At 52.4% G+C, this 23,045-nt stretch overlaps 1 protein-coding gene across 2 annotated transcripts; it reads right to left on the reverse strand.

The window, feature by feature from the left end:
* Positions 1 to 459: 459 nt before the first annotated feature.
* On the reverse strand, positions 460 to 18,123 carry IGF2 (insulin like growth factor 2). 2 transcript variants are annotated; one of them, XM_040068633.2, is made up of 5 exons: positions 17,991 to 18,123; positions 10,225 to 10,387; positions 3,337 to 3,503; positions 2,730 to 2,885; positions 460 to 2,039 (listed from the first exon to the last, which is right to left on the reverse strand). In XM_040068633.2, exons 1-5 carry the CDS (start codon positions 18,096 to 18,098, stop codon positions 2,019 to 2,021), a joined length of 615 nt encoding a protein of 204 aa, XP_039924567.1. In that variant the 5' UTR covers positions 18,099 to 18,123; the 3' UTR covers positions 460 to 2,018. The 2 variants fall into 2 exon arrangements, with proteins under 2 accessions (XP_039924567.1, XP_039924566.1); XM_040068632.2 differs by having other exon boundaries at positions 460 to 2,885.
* Positions 18,124 to 23,045: the final 4,922 nt, after the last annotated feature.

Here is a 23,045-nt window from a genome sequence, read left to right on the forward strand (position 1 = left end):
GTGTTTAAGGGTACCACATGCTCTCCTGCAGTTTTCAGCTCCAGGAGGAGCTGCAGCACACTCTCTTCCTCCACAGGGAGTGGCTCTTGGCATGGCCTTCTTCCCACCCAACTCTCACTCCAGGAGCAAAAATAAATGAAAAGTAAAAGAAAAAGTCAGGCTTCATATTCTGGATGGATATTTATTTGCTTAACAGGTTTTCTTTTCTTTTCTTTTCTTTTCTTTTTTTTTTCTTTCTTTCTTTCTTTTTTTTTTTTTTTTGTTTTTTTTTTTTTTTTTTTTTTTTGTACAAATAATCCAGGAAAGCTTTTATTTCTCTTTTTAAAAAATAAAAACTAAGTTTTTTTTTTTTAAAAAAAAAGACACATGAAAAGGAAAAAAAAAGTCAATTATTTGCAATTTCTCTGTTTTTATTCTGCCTTCCCACCCTACCCGCTTCCCTTCCCCCCTCCCTAATTTGGACTGATTTTCATTCTTTTCCATATATATTTAATAAAATAAATAAAGGATTTTCTTTGTCGTGTATTGCAGTGCCATTTTTTTTAAACAAAGGCTTCATGGCTCAACATTGCAAGGTAATAACAAACAAAAGGATATAACATTAAAATCCTCCCTCTCTCAAGACTCCCCCTAGCCCTCCCCTCCAAACCACGAAATAGAATACAATTCAAGTAGTCTTTTTTTTTTTTTTTTTTTTTTTATGTTTTAAATGTATGGATATATAAGACAAAGCAAGTACAGAACTGGTTAACAGAGTGTCCCCATTTTATTAGCAAGTGAGAGTATATTAGGGAGATGTAATTGATTCCCCCCCTTTTACGGTTCCTAGACAGATAATATATATTATTTTAAACCCGACTTATTTTACAGCCCTCTGCCCGCCTCTCAAACCCATTGGCTCACCGAGTCCCGAGGCTCAAGCCGGAGCCTTGGAGCCTTGCCTTTCCCCCGATCCCGTGCAGCAGTGCCAGCCCTGCGGGCAGGTGCAGCCCCTCCTCCTGCGGGCCCCGGCGAGGGCAGCCCGGGCAGGAGGGCGGGGGGCGCAGGGCAAGGACGCGAGGGTCCGGCCAGAGGGACGCAAAGGGCGAGAGAAGGAAAGGGAGAAGGCAGGGCGTGGAACTGCTGCTTCTGCAGGGGCTCGGTGTGAGGGCTGCCTGCCCGCCTGCTCGCTGGACCGACGGCACTCGAGCGAGGACAGGGAAGAGCAAGATTCCCCGTGGCTCGCAAAGCCAAGCTCCGGGGGGTCCAGGAGGTCTCCACGGCCGGGGGGTGGGGGAGGTCTGTGCAGAACCAGGGCCTTGAGTTCTAAGCGGCAACACCTTCACCATTCAAAATAGTTTGTCTCCAGAACAGTTCCCTTTCAGTCTAAGTTGCGGTGGTTGTGGTGTTTTTTGTTTTTTTTAAACAAAACAAGAATGCGTGTCGATGTATTCTGTGTGTGCGTGCATCTGTGTACATGAGTAACAGCCAACTAGCTCATATGGTCATGACCAAGCTATATTTCAGAAGAGAAAAGAAACACATTTATCACACTTTTCCTAAAACGAAAAGCTAAAATTTCAAGTTCAGTATTCTCTATCTTGTCCTTCCCTCCCCACCCTCCCTTGCTATTTCTGGGTTTTTTCCCTTCCAACTTACTTTAGCACCATAACACATTTTAAACATTACAATCCCTCTTCAGATACTACACAAAATGTCCCATAAAAATAGTGCTTTTTTGCCAAAAAAGTTATATAATATATTATATATATAAATCAACTAAATCCGTGGCAAATGTGCAATGCAGACGCCTCCTCCATTTAAAGTGAGCATCAGCTCACTTTTTTTTCTTTTTGTTCTTCTTTCCCCTTTCCTTTTCCTTCTCTCTTTCTTGCTTTCTCTCTCTCCTCTTCCTCTCCTTCTCCCGTCATCGGTGATTTCAAAAAAGGTGCAAATCGATTTGGAATCTTGTAATGAAGCACACACACAAAAACGCAGATGGGGGCTCCTCGGAATTTCTTCTCAGATACGTTTTTCTTTTAAAGGTGCAAAAGAAAGTTCTAAAAATAAGAAAAACCAAAAGAAAAAAAAAAAAAAACAACCACAAAAGAAGAAAAAATGTGGGCTGGGAATGAGGCAAAAATTTTTATCCCTCAATGTTTCTCCCCATTCTATTGTTTTTTTTCACTTTATTGTCAAGAAAGACACGGAATGGATGCTTCTCGAGAAAAAAAAGATTAAAAAAAGAATTTAACTTCGTATCCTTTTTTCCTCTTGCTCTTTCTTTTGTCTTCTGGCATTGGCACCGGGGATGTCACGCAGCACCCGGCAGCAAAAAGTTCAAGTGCCAAACTGTCTCTTTGCAAGTACAGGTTTGGAAATACTGGGGGCACGGGGGAACGAAACAGGTGTGGGAAACAAGACAACCCTCCCCCCCACCCCAAAAGGAAGATGCCGTGGGAGCGGTGCTGCTCGCCACCGCCGCCGCCATCCCCTCCTTGCTGTGTCAGTTGTTTGGTTGGGGCCGGAGCAGCGTGAGGATGCCCCGCCGCCCCACTCCTTGGCTCAGCGGCCCTGGGGACGGAGGGGCTTGGGGGGGCAGGAATCGCCAGTCCTCCCACCCTCCCCCAGGAGATCAAAAAATCGAGACAGCTGGTCAGGGTTCATTTCTGGGGGCCAGCCATTTCCGGGGAGGCTCGCGCCGCTGGGGGCCTCTGGCTGGGCAGGGAGATGAGGGGACGGTGCAGCACCTTGGCTTCCTCGGCCGCTTGCAGCCCCTCCGCCTGCCACCGGTACTGGCGAGCCCGCAGGATGTTGGGCGCGTCCCGCTGCCGCCGCTGAGAGCTCTTCTTCTGCCACACGTCGTACTTGGAGTACTTGCCGTGCGAGGGCTTCTGGAAGCTCTCCTGCAAGAAGAGGGATAGTAATATTAGCCTCCACTCAAGCCTGCCCACTCTCCAGATGGGGATTCCCTTCTTGGACCTCCACCCCTCCCATGGAAATATTGCCTCATCCCTGGAAACAGTCACAGAAAGGCTGTACAGGGCTCTGAGCAACCTGATCCAGTTGATGCTTATTGCAGGGCGGTTGCACTAGATGACCTTTAAAGGTCACTTCCAACCCAAACCATGCTACGACTCTGTGACCCGTCCCACCTCTGGTTCCCCACCTTACTAAGAGCTGACTTTTGGCAGGCTACTCAGCACAACTTGCCACTAATGGTGGCTGTCTTTCAAAAGCTCTGCACAAACACCAGGCCTTGCAGCTGGGGTTTGTTCTCTCCACCCACGGCCTTCCCACCTTTTCTGTCTCTGTTTATTTCAGAGGAGGGCCACCACCCCTGCGCAGCCTCCTCACCTTGCTGAGCGCTGGCAGGCCCGCCAGGGAGGTGGCAGAGAGGTCACGCTCTGACTTGACGGATTTGGCGCAGTATGTTTCCAGCAGAGCCAGGTCGCAGCTCCGGAAGCAGCACTCCTCCACGATCCCTCGGTTGATCCGCCGGTTATTTCGTCCCACCGGTCTACCTGCAACAGCAGAAACCTTGGCATTAACCACCAACCTGGGCTGGACCTTCTCCCCAATTCCCTGTAGGCATCCCTCCACCACCAGCCACCAGAGACTGGTGGGCTCTACATCCTTCAAACACAGCAGTGCTTCTCCCAGACCAGCCAACACGCGCCTGCAAACCAGCCAAGTCTCACGTTAAGACTTTCCCAGACAAATGCTTCCGACGCCAACACATGCCTCCAGCAGCAGTTTAAAGGCGCTTTATATGATGGGGGTTTATCTCCCTCCTGTATCTCTGGCACGGGTGGCCTTCTCGGGCATAGCTGAGGCGAGAAAGCTCAAGCCCAGCCTGACTGCCAGCGCTGCACTGATTACTGCGACCGTCTCCGATGTTGATCCTGGCAAGCGGATTGTATTAGAAAGAAGCAGCACAGCGTTGTGGCTGCCAACCTCCCTCCGCCAGATCAACACGCAGGCAGGTGAAGTGAACCAAGGCAGCTAAATCTTACCAGATGGGACAGCTCTGAGACAGCTGCAGAAAGAAGACAGGCTCCCACGCCCGCCAAGAATAGCTATTAAACTTAATCTTTTAATAAGGGTTCCTCTCCCATTTCTGACTGCAGAAGGATGCAAAAGCCCATGTCTGGTGCAGCAATGACCAAGTGCATTTCATATCACTGTTTAATGACGGACGAAGAGGTGCAGAGGAAAAGCTTACACTAGTTTTACTGTGTTTCCTACTCACCTTGAAATAAAAGAGACAGGTTAAGTTGAATTTCTGATGCAAAGCAAGTTTGCTTGGGAATTGTACCCTCCAGAATGTAAACTGGCCCAAAACAAAAGGATTTTCTCCATGCTTTTGCACGTAGCACGTTATGCTCTTATGCTGTTGTGAGGTTAGCAGCCAGACTTCTGCACACTGCTATAAGCACCTTTTCCCAGCACAAGGTGCTCCGGGGGAAGGAAACAGAGGTCAGCAACAGTGGGACTTGCAAACAGAAGCCAGTGTCACAACCCAGCCAGAAGACTTTGGGCATAGGGAAAACTGAGACCAAGACTGCTCACTATGGCATGCTGAGCCCTCACCTCCCAGCTGGTCTGCAGGAACACACACGACTATCCACATGGGCCCTGTGTGTGACCCATGATCTTCACCCCTTGCACTCCTGATGAAGCAGGCACTCAAGTCTTAGGCCTTGGTGAAGACCTAAGGCTGGCTTACACAGAGCTGACCACTTTGCCTGGAGGGTATCCCATCCTGGATGCCCACCCAAATGCCTTGGGACAAAGTGCAAAGCACAGTTCTCTAAGCATACAGGACAACCCCACATATGAGAAGCAGCCCCAGATATGCAATACAGATGTGCATGTGGGATGCAGTCCTGTGCATTCAATGCAGCCCCACATGTGCAATGCAGACATGCATATTCAACACAGTCCTCCAGGCACAACAGAGCACCCGTGTGTGCAATGCTGACAGGTAAAACACCACGAAAATACCTTGCTGCTGCCTCTCTAATAGCCCTGGCAGCAGGGCACCTGCTCTCTGTTAAAGTGAGTCATGTTCCCACAGGCCAGGAGACGTCTGGTCCATGCTAGTGCATTTCCACCATGCTCAGAGGTCACACAAACAAACACAGCATCAGGTGCTGGTTGATGGGGCAGCTGACCCATACCATGAAACCTGCCTTTGGAAGTCATTTCAAATGCTTTGTTTTCTGCATTCGCCTCCCTTGTGCCACCACCTTCCTTTTCTTTTTCTCTGGAAGAATTTCAGGCATGATCTTTAACCAGCTCCACAGGTAGATGAGAAGGATGGTTCCCCCTTGGCAAAGGCTCATGGAAGGAATCTCTGTTAGGAGCTTAATCTTCTCTCTTGCGGTCAATAAACACACTGGATTGGGCCCTCCCCCCTGAAAGGCCGGGCAGATGTGTTGGGTGCCCACAGCTCAAGTGATGCCAGAGAAGGCATCCTGAGTGGTGATGGCCAAAGGAGACAGGGACAGGAGCCAGCTCAGGGCCAGCTGCCTGTGTTCTCTGTACATGCAATGCCCGGTGAGATCCGTGGGAGAGGTGCACTCCACCAACACCCTGCATTGCACATGGACCCTGCCCAGCTCCTATCAATCCCAGCGCCCAACTCAATCCACAGGCAGGCTGCTGAAGCAGTAAGCTGCTCCACAAAGGCATCCTGATATGGACAGAAGGAGTGTTCGGAAGGAAAAGAGAAAAAATTCAAGTCATCCCCTCTTGCTACCACATCCCCTAAGGGCTCCATTCACACTCACGCTGGACAGAAGGTTGCACAAGTGATGACACACATGGTTTGAGGAGAAGTTGAGGTTTTCAAAGGTTACATATCTCCTCTCAAAAACAGAAGTTTCCCACTTGCAGTTATGTGTTTGTTTGGAAAAGAGAGGGGAGGAGAAAAACAATGAGAAAAGCAGGACTATGTTCACCGCTGCGCCTTCAAGGGCAATTTCTGGCGTGGGTAGGCACAGGAAGATCACGTCAGCATGTGTTTGCAAATGCCCAGGTGTGGTACCACCAGGGTGAGCTCCCAGCAGGGACCACCACAGCGACATAGCCTCTTCCTCCCTGACTGCCGCCCCTGCCTGGCCGTCAGGCACACGTGTGGCCCCCAGCCCCAGGGTGCTGCCCTTTCTCCCCTGCATAAAGCTCCTGCAAGCCGTCCCCCTTGCCGGCACCACCGCCAGCTCCACCATGACTCTTGGATAGGGCACGTTTCCCATTACATAATTGTCTGTATGGACCTTGCCAAATGCCACTACAATCGTCCAGGGGGGAGTTACTTTAGGAAAAAAATAAGCAAACATAACAAACAAGGATTTAGTCTCAGAAAGTACCTGGATACAGCAGAGCATTGCTGGCTAACAGCAATATTGCTGCTGACCTGGATTGGGAAGAGCATTTGTTCTGTAACACAATTTACACAGGGACTAAAGGCTGAGTTTCCTGGCTTTTGCCCATGGGTGGCATCGCACTGTACCGCCACTGCCAAACCCAGGGAGGGTTTTGCCGCTCTGTCCCTGGCCCGCAGGGGAGAACTGTGTGGGCAGCAGGCTGCGGCAGTGCCGCCGGGGCACGCGAGCCACTTCCCATCGCAGCAACAACCGCTTCCTCCGGAGGAAATGCGCTTCCTCTCGGCCCTCAATGAATGGCTAGGCTCCCTTTATCCCAAAACTGTGCTTCACCAAAACCTTCTACAGAGCTGCTGAGGGGACAATTCCTGAGATGCAAAGTCCAGTGATGCAAAGCCCAGCAGCGTGAAGCCCTCCAGCTGCCTGGGGTTATTCCTTCCTAGGTATGGGCTGTCCTGACAGGGCATCATAGAAGCAGCACAAAGCCAGACTCGTTCCTGGGAGAACCCAGAGGCCACGTACCTGCAGCTCAGCTATGTTGCTGTGCCAGAGGAAGGGGCACTGTCACTGCCATGGGGAACAGGAGGCTTCCTTCCCTAGCATAAACACCCCATTGCCCCTGGCTCCCTCTCTCACCGGGGCCAAACAGATGCTGCGGGGAAGGGTTCATGGTGCTGGTGCCACCCTGGCTGGGTCCCCTCTCCTCCGGTCAATCAGGCGGTCAGCCGAGTGGAAGGGGACTTTGGGTGTAAACAGTCCCCGTGCCCCTGTCGCAGGAATGTTGGGAGCAACAAGGGGGCCTTTGTGCAGCACCGGGCCCCGTCCCAGTGCCCCCGGCCTGGCCCTCCCCCACCCCGGCACCGCACTTTCCCCCCTGCTTTTTCCTAGTATTATTCGGGAGCGGCGGGTGCGCAAGAATGTGCCCCGTCAGCACAAGCGGCTGCAAAGAGCTAAATTCTTATCAGCTGTTGGAAAGGAGGAAACAGGAGCTGTTGTTTACAGAGAAGTTGGCCGTCTCTCCCCCTGCAGCCCCTTCTCCCTCCCTGCCTCCGCTGCATGACAGCAACTTCAGGGCTGAGGCTTCCTCTCGACCTGCCCTGCTTTTCACTCCAGGCTGGACTCAGCATCCCTCCATGGGCTGTGCTGCTGTCCCTGGGTGGGTGCTGGGGAGCAGGGGTACCAACCCTGTCATGATTCCATGGCAGGAAGCCACCACCTTGACAGCAGCTGCCAGCCAAGCCAAAAGCTTTAGAAGTCCAGAGAGGAGGCATCACCAGTGCAGAGCAACTCAGATTCAGCTGTAGCTTGCCCATGCATGCCTGGGATAGATACAGAGCTGGCATCACCATGTCCACTGTGTTCCATGGCTAGGTAACCTCAGGACTGCAAGCTCTGCCCCTGCTAGTGCAGCTCTTCTGCAGCCCCAGCTCTTGGAGGCAGCTTCAACATTTTCAGCCCCAAGCACCTGCTGGCCGTGGTGCCTCTCCCAGGACACCATCGGTACATGCATCCTCCTTGTCCTGATGCAAAGATTGCTGTATCTCACAGCCAGCTCTGCTAGCAAGGTGCTCTCTTGCGAGAATGCAGAGCATCACAAGCTCTTAAATAATTGCTTCAGGAAAAAAAAACCCCAATAATAGATTTTCATACCAGTTTTGTTTTTCCCAATATTACCAGTCTGATGCTTCAAAAACCCTTGTCCAGCAAGCAGGCCCTCGGGTACGCACAGGACAAAGCTCCCCAGGTCACTTATTTCCTGTGTGAACAGGCTGCTCATCAGGTCACACATCCCATGCTGTGAGGTGCTCAATACAAACCCAGGCCTGGTTTTAAGACATAAACCCATGATGGTGCAACATAATTGTGCCCTATCGCATCTACATGGTGACACCAGTGTAGCCACGTGGGTTTAGGAGTGAAGATGAACATGGTCAGAAATAATCACTTGTGAGGCCAACTGGTGGAGGTAGAGGGGAAAAAACTAAGTGAAATGGGGATATGCAAAACCTTCATCAAGTAGAGGCATCGCCCAAACATCTTCAGCCCTGCATGGCACAGGCTGGTCAGAGACTGAAAGGGTTAAAATATTGGACTATGCTTCATCCCCAGTACCTGGGCTCACCAGAAATATTCAAAAAGGTGAGGTGGGGAAGGGGAACGGGAGGGGACAAAAAGAAATAAAGCAAGAACCTCCTTGCGAGCACCCGACTGGACATTTGGCACCAAGAGACTTGTCTGCCTTCAAAAGTGTTTTTATTTTGGCCTGGGCAGCTGGGTTATTTGAGGTGAAAGGAGGTCGGTTTGACCTTAAAACAAAAGCCCCATTCCCTTTTATCCTCAGAGAGAGGGAGGAGGGAAGAGAAAGCAGGGAGAGAGACAGATGCTCCTCTACATATAGAGGGAGAGGAAGAGCTGTGAGACTGGGAGAGGCACTTGCCTCCTTGCCATTCCAGTAAGGGATGAGGGAGGTGAAAAGAGGAAGGGTAGCTGACACTCAAACCCTCACTGCTTGGCACCATCACAGCAAGGAAGTGCACCCAGAGCACCCCAAAATGCCACCTGCCCATAGCACCCAGGGAGCCATGAGAAGATCCCGCTGCTCAGCCAGAATGGGGCAGGGGGATTGCCCCCAGAGAGCTGCAAAGCCACCTGCAGCCCAACCATCCACCCAAACCTGAACCCGAAGCCCTTCCCAACTCGAACCCTGCTGTGGCTGGGTGTGGGGCCCCTGTGCCTCTCTCTACCCAACATCAGCAGGCAGCAGGAGACAAGTCTGGTAAAGCATCCAGGTTGGGAAGGGACGTCCAAAGTCACCTCCCTACTTTGCAGCACCCTGTTGTTCCCTGCACAGGCAGACTGGAACAAGAGGGAGGCTGGGTCTCAACTCTGTTCCTCAAAAACACACCGTTTACTTGAAAGTGACTTTTTAATTCCTTTTCCCAAGGCAGAGGCAAGACTGTCAAATGCACCATGTGCAGCTGGTGTCTCCATCCTCTTCCTCCCTGTCTGGCTTTGCATCTTTCCTGTAGTCAGTCACCCTGTGGCTCAGTCCTCAGTGGGGAACAAGACATAGTGTCTTCCCACTCCCAAGCAGAGCAGGGCACCAAAACACCAAAACAAGGTATATCACACTGAGGCATCATGGCCCATAGATTACTGAGCATCCATTGTCACTGGTTTACTCCTTATCCTCCCCGTTTACACCAGCTAATCCATAGTACTGCCAATGGCCCGAAGACCCAAAGCATCCAGGTGGAAAGCCCGCTGCAGCCAGCTGGTCTGAAGCCATCTGCACACTGCACACAACAGCAGAGATGCATTTCTTTGCATTAGCTGCACTGCAAAGGGTTAAGACACCACTCTTCAGCAACAAGTTCACCGGTGGTAGCTGCTACGTCACAAAGTTTTGGGACCAGCTTAGAAGGTGCTGCTAGACCCAAGCAAAGCCTACCCGGGAGGGGAGAGTGCTCAGCTTCCTGCCTGCTCTCAGGATGCAACGTTTAGGCAGCAAAGTTTCAAAATAAACCAGGACCCAAGCTCAGCAGAGCACTGGCTGCAGACATCCTCGTTATTGTAATGACTTGTCCTTATCACTGGTGAACCAGCCACATAAGGTTCCCCGGAGACGTTCGACTTTCCCAGCTTCCCCATGGGACCAGACAGACCCCAAAACCAGCGCCAAGTTGATGCACGTCCATTCTCTCGCTCCCCTCCTGGCCTACTGCCACATACAAGGAAATCACGAAAAGCACCAGGCAGGGAAACCCCTCCTTTCCCTCCCGGCCCGGCTCTGCTGAGGCAAGGCGCGGGGTGGGGGCAGCATCCTGCCCGCTGCTGGCAGCTGCCCAGCACTTACTGAAGTAGAAGCCCCTGTCCCCGCAGACGAACTGCAGCGTGTCCACCAGCTCCCCGCCGCACAGGGTCTCCGCCGTGCCGTAGGCGGCCGCCGAGTCCAGCGCGTAGGCCAGGAAAGCCAGGAGCAGCAGCAGCATCCGCCTGGCCGCGCACATCCTCTGCACCTGGGGACAGAGGCACAGCGTTAGCACCGCGGGACAGACCCCTCTCTGCCACCTCTCCCAGCCCGTGCCCCCCGCCCACAGCACGCCGGGGAGTTGATGCCCAGACATGTCGGGATGCTGCTGCTGCGGGGAAGGACCGGCAGCGCTGCGACAGCCGCTGGGGTGAGGCCAGCTCCCTGCGCTCGGCCTGCCGGGCAGCAGCTCCGGGCAGACAAGGTTTGCATTGAAGCAGTTTTTCCATTGGAAAATCCCACTTCAGCCTACCTCTAAAAGGCTTTTATTTCCCCTGCTCTTTCAACAGCGTGATTTTTTAAATTTTCCCCCCTTTTAAAAGGGAATTAATTCTAATTATTATCAGTAGGTGTTTGGTTGTTGTTTTTTTTTTCCTCTTCTGATGACAGGTTTTCGTGCCCTGTCTGAAAACATGTCCATGCAAAGCGAAATCAAGTGAAGCTTCAACCTGTCCTAGAGCTGCTTTTGAGGAAAGCTGGGAAGAGCAGCTTTTGTTTCAGGCATGCAAGAGAGATGAGGCTCAGGCAATCAAGAGACTGATTGCACAAGCTCTGTTTGCTGACAAGAGTTGGGACTGAGAAGACACTCCTCAGGAATAATGTGGTCCCATAGGAAACACACCTGAGGCATCCCTGGGGAGGGGCAAGGCAGTGTCAGACAGTGCAGAGCATCAAAAAAGAAACTCCCTGGATATTTGCTAACTAGCCCAAAGACTCAGCTCCAGCAAACAGCTTTACCTCCGTGTCAGCTTCTGCAGGTGTCCACCAAGGGTGCTATTGCCCCACTGGACAGGGCAAAACCCATGAATGGTTCAAGGCATTATAGTCCCGCAGGGAAGAGCCTCACGATACACATACAGCCAAATAACGTCGGGTTTTGACCAGACAGGTAAGCTCAAAATTAAGAGAAGCATATCAAAATTGCAGGCGGTGGGTGGCAACCCTAATCTCAAGCAGAGCATCCCCTCTCCTTGCTAATATTCAACCAAGGCACTAGGTTTTACATCCAGCTTTCATCACCATAGCGTCTGAGCAACTCGAGAATATCAGTTAATGAATATTACCTCACCCCCCCGGGATGCTCGGAGATGGAGCTGAAGCCCAGGATAGATTAAATGACTCACCCAAGGTCACAGGGGAAGTCTGCAGCACAGCCAGGAAATTAGCCCAGGTCCCCCGAGGCCCCACTACGGTCCTGCCAGCAATAAAGACACCCTTGCTCCCGAATTTTTAGTAGCACGTAGCTCAAATTGTCACTGCTAGAAATGCATCATGCTTACAAGCTGTGAGCTCCACTGAGCAGCGGGAGGACAGGGATCATCAGCAGGAAAAGACAAAACAAAGGTTTCAAGGTCTGGGTGGGCTGTGGGGGACGTTCCCCCTATTTGAGTTTTGACGGCCTCAGTATTGCTCAGCCTGTGTTAAGTGAGATCAGCGAGACTGACAGAAGCCCTTCAAAGCTCCGGACAAGAGAGGCAGGAGCCCTGGGAACAAGCTGGTCCCAAATCAGCAAGTGATGGGACCAGGAACAGCTTTTCTAGTAGCAATGCTCCCTCCAGCACACTGCAGGTGCTTTGTTCTGTATTACAGCAGAAGCAGAGGGATGGCACCAGGCTCTGACGCTGTGTTGCCAAGCTGCAGGGTTTTACCACCTTTTTGCCTCAATTTGCTTAATCAAGTGGCCCACAGGTGTTTAGTGGGCCTCCCCAACATGAACACAGCATCACTTTCACTGCTGGAGTCATGCCGCTTGCTTCTGTCCCTTTTACAGCCTTTCTTTTTCTATGCAAATCCAAATTGCTGGTGTCCCCAGGTCTCAGGTAGTGCCAGCACTCATGGCCAGGGTGACGGATTTGCCACCAGCCAGTGTTGCCATCGAAGACACTCATACGGGACTCCAGGACACCCACACAATCCCGTGTCCCCAGTCAGGCTCATGCTGGCTGTGGGCACTGTGGCTAATGAGCAGGCTGCATGCTGGCCTCCCCCAGCCAGAGCCAACTGACATGAAGGGACTGATTGGTGGCACAGGTGACAAACACCATTTTTCCTCCACACTCAATCTAAAGAAATGGGTGAGATGCTCTGAAGCAAGGGGAGAGCGAGATTTTGTCAGCGGGTGATATTTGCTGCTGGGAAGACCTGATACCTTCTGTGGAAAAACACTTGTGCTCCTCAAAAAATACCCACTCCTGCGCAAGCCGCACTGTAAGCCCCTGGCAGCCTTCCCTGCCTCCCCTGCAAGCTCTTTCCAGGTGCCCACACACCCTCTCACTCTGGCCAGGAAGCACCCCTGAAGCAGCAGGAACAGGGAGAGCCCCAGTGCTGCCATCCAGAGCACAGCTAACGTGGAGGTGTGAAATGCAACCAAGTCCACTTTTGCCCACGCACCAGCCACCAGCCCTTCCCTCTGCTGTCACCTTGGTGTCTCCCCGCTCCTCCCAGTAGCTGTGTGATGAGAAACCAGGCAGCAAAACAAAGAGCATCCTAATTTACTACACAGTGCGGCGGTTTCTCTCCAGCTTGATGGAGTTGCAACCCAACCGAGCCCCATCAGCCTCTCCCTCTTCTTTTGGCCCTACTGACTCTGCTAATGAAAAACCCCCAGACTTCATACAAAGGCTACATGGGCTCCCAGGGTGCCATCACTGGCTCAGCATGTTCCAATAACCTTTCAATTGATCCTTCCCTTCCTCACAAGCAGGGAGGAGCAGACCCAGGCAGGAGAGCTCGCACCCACCTCACCATGGCTGCCAGAGCAGGTGCTGCTCCCCAAAACACGGTGTCACGGCACAGCTGGGTACCTGCAGCCCACGACCTGGTTGGTGCAAGCACCACGCCAGCTGCACAGGTTGCAGTAACTGAATGCTGCTCGGCATGATGAGTCTAAGCCCTGTGAATATCTCCAAGACTTCATTCTCCACTGGAAACCTGGGACAGCGCAGCTTTCGGTTTCTAGTCCCAAGCATTAGGACAGGCATAGTCTCCTCAGCTGTTGAACAGGAGCCAGTTCACACCAATGGTTGGAAGAACCTTCATATTTTATTAGAAAGCCTCTCTTACATGAAATAGAACAGGAATAAGGCAGCACAAGGGAAGTGGGCCACTTCCCTAAAGGACAAGGTCCTGGCTCTGCTAGAAGAGAGGCTACAGCTACCACTGCTCCACTCTTGCCAAAGCAGGTTCAACCAGCCATGCTGACTGCTGTTGTTCCTCATGTGCTCAGGTAGAGCTCAAAGGCTTTAGGATGTAGTGGGAATGGCAGGGTGAGACATGCCAGATGTCCAACAACACCAAATTCCTCCTAAGGAGGGCTTGTACCCCGCACAGTGTGCAAGAGGGTGATGCAGGAGGAATTTCTTGGTTGCACAGGTGACCTGTACTGTCCTGGGAATCACACCTGAAGCTCCTCTGAATAATCCACATCTGAAGCAGCATTATCAGGGCAGGACAGGCTCAGACAAGGTATCAGCACATGCTGCTGGCCTCTCCCTCCTTGGAGAGGGTCTGCTTTGCTCTCTATCCTTCATGCCCCTCTCATACCTTTCCTGGCATCCCCAGCACCCTACACAAAGCCAGACTGCCACTGGAACCAGCTCAGCAGCAAGCTGTTTATGTGCAGGATGGTCCTGCCTTGGAACTCCTGTGTTTCTCTGCCTTGCAGCACACATCACTGCTTCCATGGCCAGGGACCCCCAAACACCTCTTGGCAGGTCCCAGCCAGCAGAGAGGTCCAACAGAGACGGATCTCTCTGAGTGGCTGTGGTGTGCTGGGAGTGAGCCCGAGGGCAGGTCTGCAGTGGAGTTACCCTCCCACCCGAGACAGTTAAAGCATTTTTTCAGGATCTGCTGCTGAATCAGCTGGATCAACAGTTTCTGTCCAGCTGCTGGGGATTCAGGGGCCAAGAGGCCACAATGTGCTAAAAGGCCCAGTTGCCAAGTCTCAGAGTACAGCTCAACCTCCCTTGTATCCAGGCTTGTGCTGAGCAAACCAAACCATGATGCCTCTTGGGCAACAAATATCTCCCCAAAAACAGAGACAAAACCTCCAGTCTGACCTAATTCCTTCTTCAGTCTGCCCTTCATTGCAATTTAATATGAACAGAACAACGTAGGAGGGAATTGACAGATGGCCCAGTCTGTAAAATTTGGATTTGGACAGCAAAAAGAAAAAAAAAAATTCTTGCTTCTTTGTGGAGCAGCGCAGTGTTTAATAGGGAGCATGGCAAAAGAAAAGTCATCAGCCCAAACCCAGTGGCACATGCCAGAGGGGAAAACTCCAGTTTACACATCCCAGCATCTCTCACACTCCACACCCTAAAAAAAAAAAAAAAAAGACAAAATAAAAAAAAAGACAGACTGATGTTTTGCTACTCTGATGATCACCTGTGAGAGACGCTGAACATCTGCCTCTCTGCATTACTCCTCTCCGTGGACAGCCCCAGGAGAGTGGGGAGCTGACCCGGTTCTGAGCACGGCAGTCCCAAAGGAGCAGGATGTGGGCACGTGCGAACCTCACAAGTGTCAAGTGAATGCCACCCCTGCTCACAGGGCAACCCAACCTCACACAGGGCACTGGGCCGTGACGCCCCGGGGTGTCAAGGAGCAAAGGGGTAGTGGAAGCCAGTGTGAGAGGCAGGTGCCTTGGCAGCTGAAAACCACCCAGGAGCCACATCTTGGGCAGAGGCACAGGGATGAGGTGCCCAGCAGTACCTGAAGGCAGAGGAATCACCTCATGCCATGCCACAGAAGAGCCTCTCTTTTCATCTGAAAGAAAAAGGAGATTTCCAACCACCCACAGCTTGGAAGAAGCAAGCTTCAAAACACAAAACTTTTGACCACTGAGTTGTCAGGCAAGTAAAAAAAAAAAAAATCAGGAGGAGCTGCTGTTTAGTTCAGGCTTGAAAAAAAATAAAATACCTTCTGATTCTTGGCACCTGGCTCGCATGACATTCATATGGCTGAGGCTGGCAATACTGCTGCTATTTTCAGCCCTCACTTTTTTTTTGTCTTCACTGCTTGTCCCCATCAGCAACCCACTCTGCCCCACACCGGGGGGTCACCTTTCTTTGCCTTCCATCCCATGAGCCCAGAGAGGCACCTGCCTCCTCTGCCTGTGGGACAGGGGCCGGGGCAAGCAGGGAAACACTGCCTGCACCCCATGTCTATACATGCTGCAGGAGAACTACTGTGCCTGTGGAAAAATCAAGCTGAAAGAGGTGAATGGGGTATTCAGTACCATTTACTCACCCCACTGGGGAGTAGGAGCATATTGCATAAATTTTGGTATGCAGCCCAGAAATATTTGATTTATTGTATAAAAAAAAGGAAATGCAATCTTGCTTAACTCTTCTAAAGACAGCTGGCAGGACCCAGTGAAGGGATTTAAGTCCGTTTTAGTAGCCTCACTTAACTCCTTTCTTTATTGTTCCTCTCTCCTTTCAGCATTCTCTTCCAAAACCTGGAGTGTATCAGGGAAAGTTAACAGCAAGTTAAGCTGTTAAATCAGGAACTGTGGTGACTGGAGTCTACGGCAAGTGATATTCCCACAACACACTGAACTTGCTTTATGTCTTGGCAGAGCAGCTTTAACCCTTGCAGAGCCAGGCTGTAACGCCAAGGCAGACTTCCTCTCCTGGTGCACCCCAGCTCTCCCGACCCTCCCACAACCATGCCAAGAGAGGCCGGTATCGCCTTCCCGGCTAAGACACTCATCAGCTTTTAAAAGCAAAGACAATCCAAAGAAGGATCGGAGAGGTCAGCCCCAGGACACGAGCTGGGAGAGGGTGGGCCACTTACAGTGCTCGTATGCACTGCTGGAAACACACCAACTCCTCGGTCCCTCTAAAAATAAGACCTCACCTGCTGTGTTTGCTTTATTTAAAAAAAGAAAAGTACAGAAATGCTTTTCTCTGGTGCTCCGTGAGGCAAGCTGGGCTCGTGCTGAAGCCTATAGGAATCAAGGGGAAGACACGCACTGACAACTCTGGGTTGACTGGTCAAAGCAGCAGCCCTCCAGCCAGGCTGAAAAAAAGATCACCTGTCAGAAAGAGTGCTGGGACACACACGCAGACACATTTTGGCTCTCAAATTTCATGCAGCAGTGGGAGGGGACCCGCGGTGTCAAATCTTTTATCCCTTAATGAATTTTCACAGGAGCTGGGATAGCCCCTTTGAAAGGCTGAGTGAACTTGTGTGGGTGTCAACAACACGGAGCAAGATTTACAGCTCTGACCCATTCACCCCCACCAAAATTGTCAAGTTGGGTCCAAAACAGCACAGTGGAACTCAAATCAGAAGTGTCAGTCAGTTTTATACCTCCAGATGTCCTTAGCACAAAGTCATCCTTAACAAAACCTCACGACCCAGGCTCCTCAACTCCACTCTAAATCAAGGCAAGAGGAGGAATAAAAATCCCAACATGCTGAACCCTGCAAAGTAAAAGGGAAAGAAAAAAAGAAAAAAGCCACCCACATACACGCACAACCTGACAATAAACAAACCCATAGGAAAACAGGCCTCAGTCTCCTAAGCACATCCCAGCATTTGGAAGAAAACTACAAATTTTGTATAGGAAGCCTGGGTTGAAAGCAGAGGCTCTCCCGAGGTGTCCGTTTAAAACCACCCACACAAACCTTGTTTTTACACTTGATTGCTCCACACCACCCTAGCGAGACCTGGCGTATCAGCAACCCTGCTGAAGTACCTCTGGCTGGAGGCGAGGCAGCCACATCTGCTGGTACAGTTACGCTAAATCCGAGTTCCCTCATGAGCCCCCAATTCCCTACTGCTCAACTGAGTGCTAAAACCTTTCCAAGTTGCGCCCTTAAAACAATTACTGTAGGTAAAAGCAATCGGGAAGGAAGAAGAAGGGAAAAAAAAAAAAAAAAAAAAGAAATTAAAAAATCACAGAAAGTTGAAGGCTGCACGCCAACTATTAACTCTCACTCCATTTTGGCTTGGCTTTCTTGTTTTTCCTCTCTGTATTTTTATCCCTCCCGAGACCAAACACACCGCAGTGTTTTGCAGGAGAGAGTTTAATAATCTCCCCGGTCTCCGGAGCCGGAGAACCGCCGGTCTCCTCCCCGCGCGTCTCTCCGCTCCCGCAGCCGCCCGGCGCGGAGGGAGCGCCGCGGGCAGCCGGGGGCCGCGCAGCTCTGCGTGACCTCGCATAGCCCCGGCCCGGCCCCCGCACGGCCGCGGCCGCCCGCACACGCGCGCTGCCGCCCCTCCGCCGCTCCCCGTGCGAGACCGCGCCTCCGCCCGGGCGACCCCTCCGGCGGCATCCTCCCCCCGGCGGCATCCCCCCCCCGGCGGCATCCCCCCTCCGGCGGCATCCCTCCGCCGGCGGGCGCGGGGGCCCCCCGGGGATACCGCGCGCACCCCACCGCAGCGGGGCCGCTCCGCGGCCGCGGCTGGACCGGCGCTCGGGGTCCCTCTAGTGACACGCGTGGGGACGGCGGGCAGCGGGGCCGGCGCGGCTCTGCCCGGCGTGGCTCGGGATGGCTCAGCGGTACCCGGCACGGCGCGGCGCGGCGCGAGGAATCCCACCGCGCTCTGCCCGCGGAGGAGCAGCGCGGAGCGGCGCTTACCTTGGCGCTGCCGATGCTACTCTCAACTTCTTGCGGCGGCGGCGGCGGGCCGGGGTGGAAGGCGGGCTGCCGGCAGCGCTCATCCGTGTGTGCCCCGGCGCTTGACATGCTGCTCTCCTGCCCTGGCAGCGATCGCGGCTTTGGCTTGCCTTCCCCGCGCCCTGGCACGTTCTCCTCGCCTTGCCTTTTTGGTATGTCAAGTCCCTGCTGGATTTTGTCTGAAGGATGTTATTTTGTTACGATCAGGTATTTTGTTATTCTAGAGAAAGAAAGAGCGAACGCTTTCCCTTCCTTTCTTTTTCGTTTTTCCTTTTTTTTTTTTTTTTCTTTTTTTCTTTCTTTCTTTTTTCTTTTTCTTTTTCTTTTTTTTTTTTTTTTTCCCTGGGTTGTTTTTCGCCTTTTTTTTTTTTTTTCTTTTTCTTTTTTTTTTTTTTTTTTCTTCTTCCCTTCTCTTTCTCTCCTGTTTTGGCTGCCCCTTGAGTGGCTCTCACTTTTGTGTTTACTGAGTGCGTCCCCTCGGTCGGGGTGAAGGGGCCGGCTGCCTCACTGCCCGCTGCTCCCGGCTGCTGCCCCACGAGCGAGGAGACAAGCAGGGCGCTCCGGCTTTTATACCTTTTATACCCCCCCAAACCCCCCACCCCCCCAATGGGCATGCTCTCCCGGCGAGCACCAGCCCGGCCACGCAGCCAATAATGTTGCAGAGCGGTCTAACCCCCTCTCTTCCCTCCCTCCCTTCCTTTCTTCCCTCCTTCTCCCTCGTAACCCTCCGGAGTCCAGCTCGGGAGGGAAGAGGGGACCGAAAGTTTTTGCCGCACGGTTTCTTTGCGTGCTGCTACCCGAGGTGGGGGCTTTGCCCCCTCTGCCCGCCCGGGGTGGGAGGGGGACTACGCGCATCCGCGGCCGCCCCGCAGGTGAGGGGAAGAGCCGTGGATCCGCACCCCGATCCCCTGCCCAAAATACCGGGGAGCACCCCTTGAGCACCTCTCGCTGCGAGGCGGCGAGACCCGAGTCCCGACGGGACGGGGAGAGGGGAGATCGCCCGGTCCGTCCTCTCTCGGGTCCCCCTCTCGCTGCACACGGGTACAGGTGTCCGCGCCGGCCGCCGAACAGCTCGGAGGAGCTCCCCGGCAAAGGCATTCCCGCCCGGCCGCCCCGGGCCCCGTGCCTGCTCCGCTGCGGGCAGCGAGCCCCGCCTGGGCGGCAGCGAGCCCCCGCGGCCACCCCTGCGCGTCCGTGTGGACAACATGGACGCTGCCCCTCCGCACCCGGATCTTGCACCTCGCGGAGCACCTTCCCGCTGCGGTTCCCGCTGGCTGGCTCGCCTTTGCTTCCCGCCGGCTCCTGCAAGCAAGCACTGCTGCCTCTAAGCCAAAGGGGCTTTTCCCAGGCTTTGCCGTGCGTGTGCAGCAGCGCTCCCGCTGCTCCGTGCTGCTGCAGGGCAGGCACGCCGGGCTGCATCGGCCGGCTCTCGCCCGTTCCCGAAGATCTGCCTTCCGAGTCTGGTCCGGGGAAGGAACCCCGCTGGCTTCCAAAGGCAGCCCCCGGGCGGTCTCCGGTGCCCGCACCCTCATCCCTGCCCCGGAGGGTGCCCCTCTGCGCGGGCACGCGTATCAGGCTGCGCCGCAGACGCGCACTCTTGTTGGAGCAGAGAGGAGCAGGGCTACCTGAGACCTGAGAGGCAGGGTTGGCCCACCTCAGGTAGCGCTTGCCATAGCTAGTGGTGCGAAAGGGCAAGGATGCAGCAGTCCTAACACACAACAACAACAACAACAACAAACAATTGTTTTTTTTTCTTTTTTCAAGTTTGTACTTTATCTTTCCCCCAAAGGATGGGAGGCTTGGTGCACTTCTCAGCAGTCGGAATTGCCCTAAACGTGCCCAAGAAAACGTGGGGCAGGATTATCCTTTCTCACTGTGCTTTGGGCATCCTTTCCTTTCTTCCCTAGCATTCTTCTGTTTGCTATGCTGTCCTCTGGGATGTGTCGCTGCGCATCACACCCAGCAATCCTGGTGTCAGGGTTGTAGGCTGCAACCGGAACATCGGCACATCTGGGGGATGCTGAGGAAGCAGTTCCGTGCATATCACAGACTCAACTACAGGCATCAATTCTCGGCTCCTACACTGATATTTAAACATGCAAAGAAGTGACCTGGCCATCAACGAGACTGAGCATCTGCCAGCATGTGCCCACAGCTCCAGATCTCTCCTTCCCTTGGGCTTTTGGAGTTTCTCTTAGATGCTCGGGACTTAGCAAATCCGAGTTGTGGCCCTCGCAAACTGCTCAGCAGAGGCGGTCTTAACAAAGAGCAAGCCACCTTTCCTCCCTGCAAAAGCAGAACCCCATCAAAGGAAAGGAGCCAACCTTGGCAGGGGGGTCAGCAGGGCTGTAAGCTACTGTTAATAGATGAAGGAGCCCAGCTCCCTTCCCCCAGCTCATCACAAGGACCTCCTGAGAGTAGACAAAAGAAAGCTTGGAGGGTTAATCTCCCTGAGAAAAACAAGCGATTTTCCAGTAAACAACTGCAATAGCAAACAATGGGGGTGAAAAATAGCGATCATAAAAAAGTCGATTTGGAGGAAGAGGCGACCCAGTAAGAGAGGTGTCCTTCGGCTGCGGGAAAAACACGGCAGCAGTTTGGTGAAGATTCATCAGCAGCAGAAGCAGCAGCCACAGCAAAATAAACCCCACAAGTTGCCACTGGATCTACTTGTGTTTGTGCCTTTTGATCTTTTAATTGCTTCTTAGTTATCCTTCAGTGCAAATAAATAGTGCATTGTGTCAAGAAAGAGGAGGGGGGCGGGGAAGGGAAGAAAGAGACACAAAAGAAAGAGCTGTCGCCCAGAAGAGAAAAGGAACAGGTTCTTTCCCCCCACCTTTAAAGGAGTGAATATATCTGTATTGGGGGGGAGGAAGGGGATAGGATTAGAAATCAAAGAGAAATTGGAGAGAAGCACATTAAGCCTCAGGCATCCTTACAGTAGGAAGAAAAGAGTGAGGTGGTAAAACCCTTCGGGAGTTTATTCGGTGAGTTATGAGAGGATCCACGAGTGTAATATTGTTAAAGGTCAGCCGAAACCTAATTTAAACTAGGGATGTGTGACCTCCGCCCTTCATTTAATACAGTCATAAGGAACATTACACTGCAGATAGCTGGAACAATAGCTGCCTCCACCCCAAACTCCAGCCCTTGGCTTTGCCTTCGAGGAGGGCCGGCAAGGGGGAGCAGGAGAAGGACCAATAAAACCAGGGACGCAGCAAACCTGTAGACAGGGAGGCGGAAAGAGCAGGATAGGAAGGCCTCTAGAGCACAGCACTGACCACCAAGGGTCTTGCAAAATCCCAGGAAGCATTTTGGTTTGAAAGCAGATGGGGCTGCAGCAAAGCATCACCTTAAAACGTTGAAAATACAGTAAAAATAAATCAGTGCCTCTTGCATTTGTCTGACCTCCGTGGTGGTAGGTGCCGTTCAGGAGGGAAATTACAGTTGTGGGTTCCCATTAATTTTGCAAGGAGCAAGGGCAGCGTTCACAGAGCAAAGTCAACCAAAGCAAGCTGAAACGAAGTGAAGCTAAAGTGGGAGCTGAAATAAAACAGTATCTGAAAGGTGCCCTGAAACGACCAGGGGATGTCAGGGACTCAGAGGGAAAACCTCTGCTGCTGCTGCAGCAGCCCGGGAGAGTTGGGGCAGACTGCAAAGCCTCCTGGCGGCACTGCCCATCTGAGCTGATCAAAGCATCTCGTGGGTGGCCCCCAACATGTGGCGTTGGGCCGGAAAGCTTTCCAGGGAAAGGGGGAAGAACCGGAAAGCTTAGGCCAGCCTGGACCTTGCAGACAGGGATATGAACTTCAGCAAAGGCAGAGGAATGTAAATAACTGCAGAAATGCAGTGGTCCTGGGCCAAGATGGATGTTAGAGATGCTGCTAGGGAGGTGAGCCAAGCAGATACCTTCAGGGAAGGGAACATTTACATGATTTTCCCCTTCCTCTCCTGCCTAGAATCCAAAGAGAGAATCCCAGCCCAGCCAAGACATCCTGTGATGCTCATTTGGTTTATTTCACAATTACAGCCCAAATGACAAAGTGGAAGAGTGGGAATTTGTGGTGCATGGTTCAGGTGCTATGCCTGCAGCAGTACAAAGGCACCCCAGTTTGTATTCTCACGTGTCCCCCTAAATTCTCCTATGTCAACAGTGAAAACAACCAGGAGAAGCCAGACTGCTTTACTGACATGCCCCACAGATTTGGGCTGAGATGTCCAAGATGAGCCAAAAGGAAGGTGAAGGTGGGCTGTGGATCACTGAGGATTAGAAGAAGCCATCCGTAGTGAGACAGGAGAGGGATCAGCCAGAGGCCTGTATGCAGCTGTTTAATGGTTGAGGAGTACTTGGCCCAGAGCATCTTTCACTGGCTTTAAGAAAGTGATACCTTTTGCTTTGTACAACCCAGGAACCTGACAATAACACCGTGTCCTTGCATGCTGAGATATATTGATCCTGGGGCACACTAAACTGTTGGAACGGGAAAGATTCACTGGCAAAGGGGGATGTGATATATGGAAGGTCCCTGAAAAAAAATTGAAGCCAAGAACTAAGAGTGAGAGAAATAATTCACCTGGGGCCCCCAGTCAACAAGGAACAAACAAAAGCAGAAGCTGGGCACGTTTGTTTTAGGACTCCTGGCACGCCTGGGTAGCAAGAACATTTTGAGGCCATGCTCTCAGCCCAGAGGGTTTCTGCTGCAGGATTGCTTTATGGGCAGTGAAAAAGCCAGTTGCCCTTCGGCATTAGCAGGGCACCTTTTCTTGGCACGTTCAGAGAGAAAGAGGGACTCATATCAACCCCTGCCCAGATCTACTGTTGCCTCAGAGCACTTACGGGACTCAGGTGTTCAGGAGAGGTGTTGGCATTTGCTTCCTAAGGACCTGGAGGTTGCTGAGGAAAGCAAAAATGAAGTTATTCCACCATCGCTGTGCCAGAGGAATTTGTGACAGTGGTAAAAGGCACTGTCAGTGAAAACAGGGTAGTGTTTTCACCCCTGTTTATATGGAGGAAAA

Source organism: Hirundo rustica, chromosome 6 (assembly GCF_015227805.2).
Source record: "Hirundo rustica isolate bHirRus1 chromosome 6, bHirRus1.pri.v3, whole genome shotgun sequence".
Lineage (NCBI taxonomy): Eukaryota > Metazoa > Chordata > Aves > Passeriformes > Hirundinidae > Hirundo > Hirundo rustica.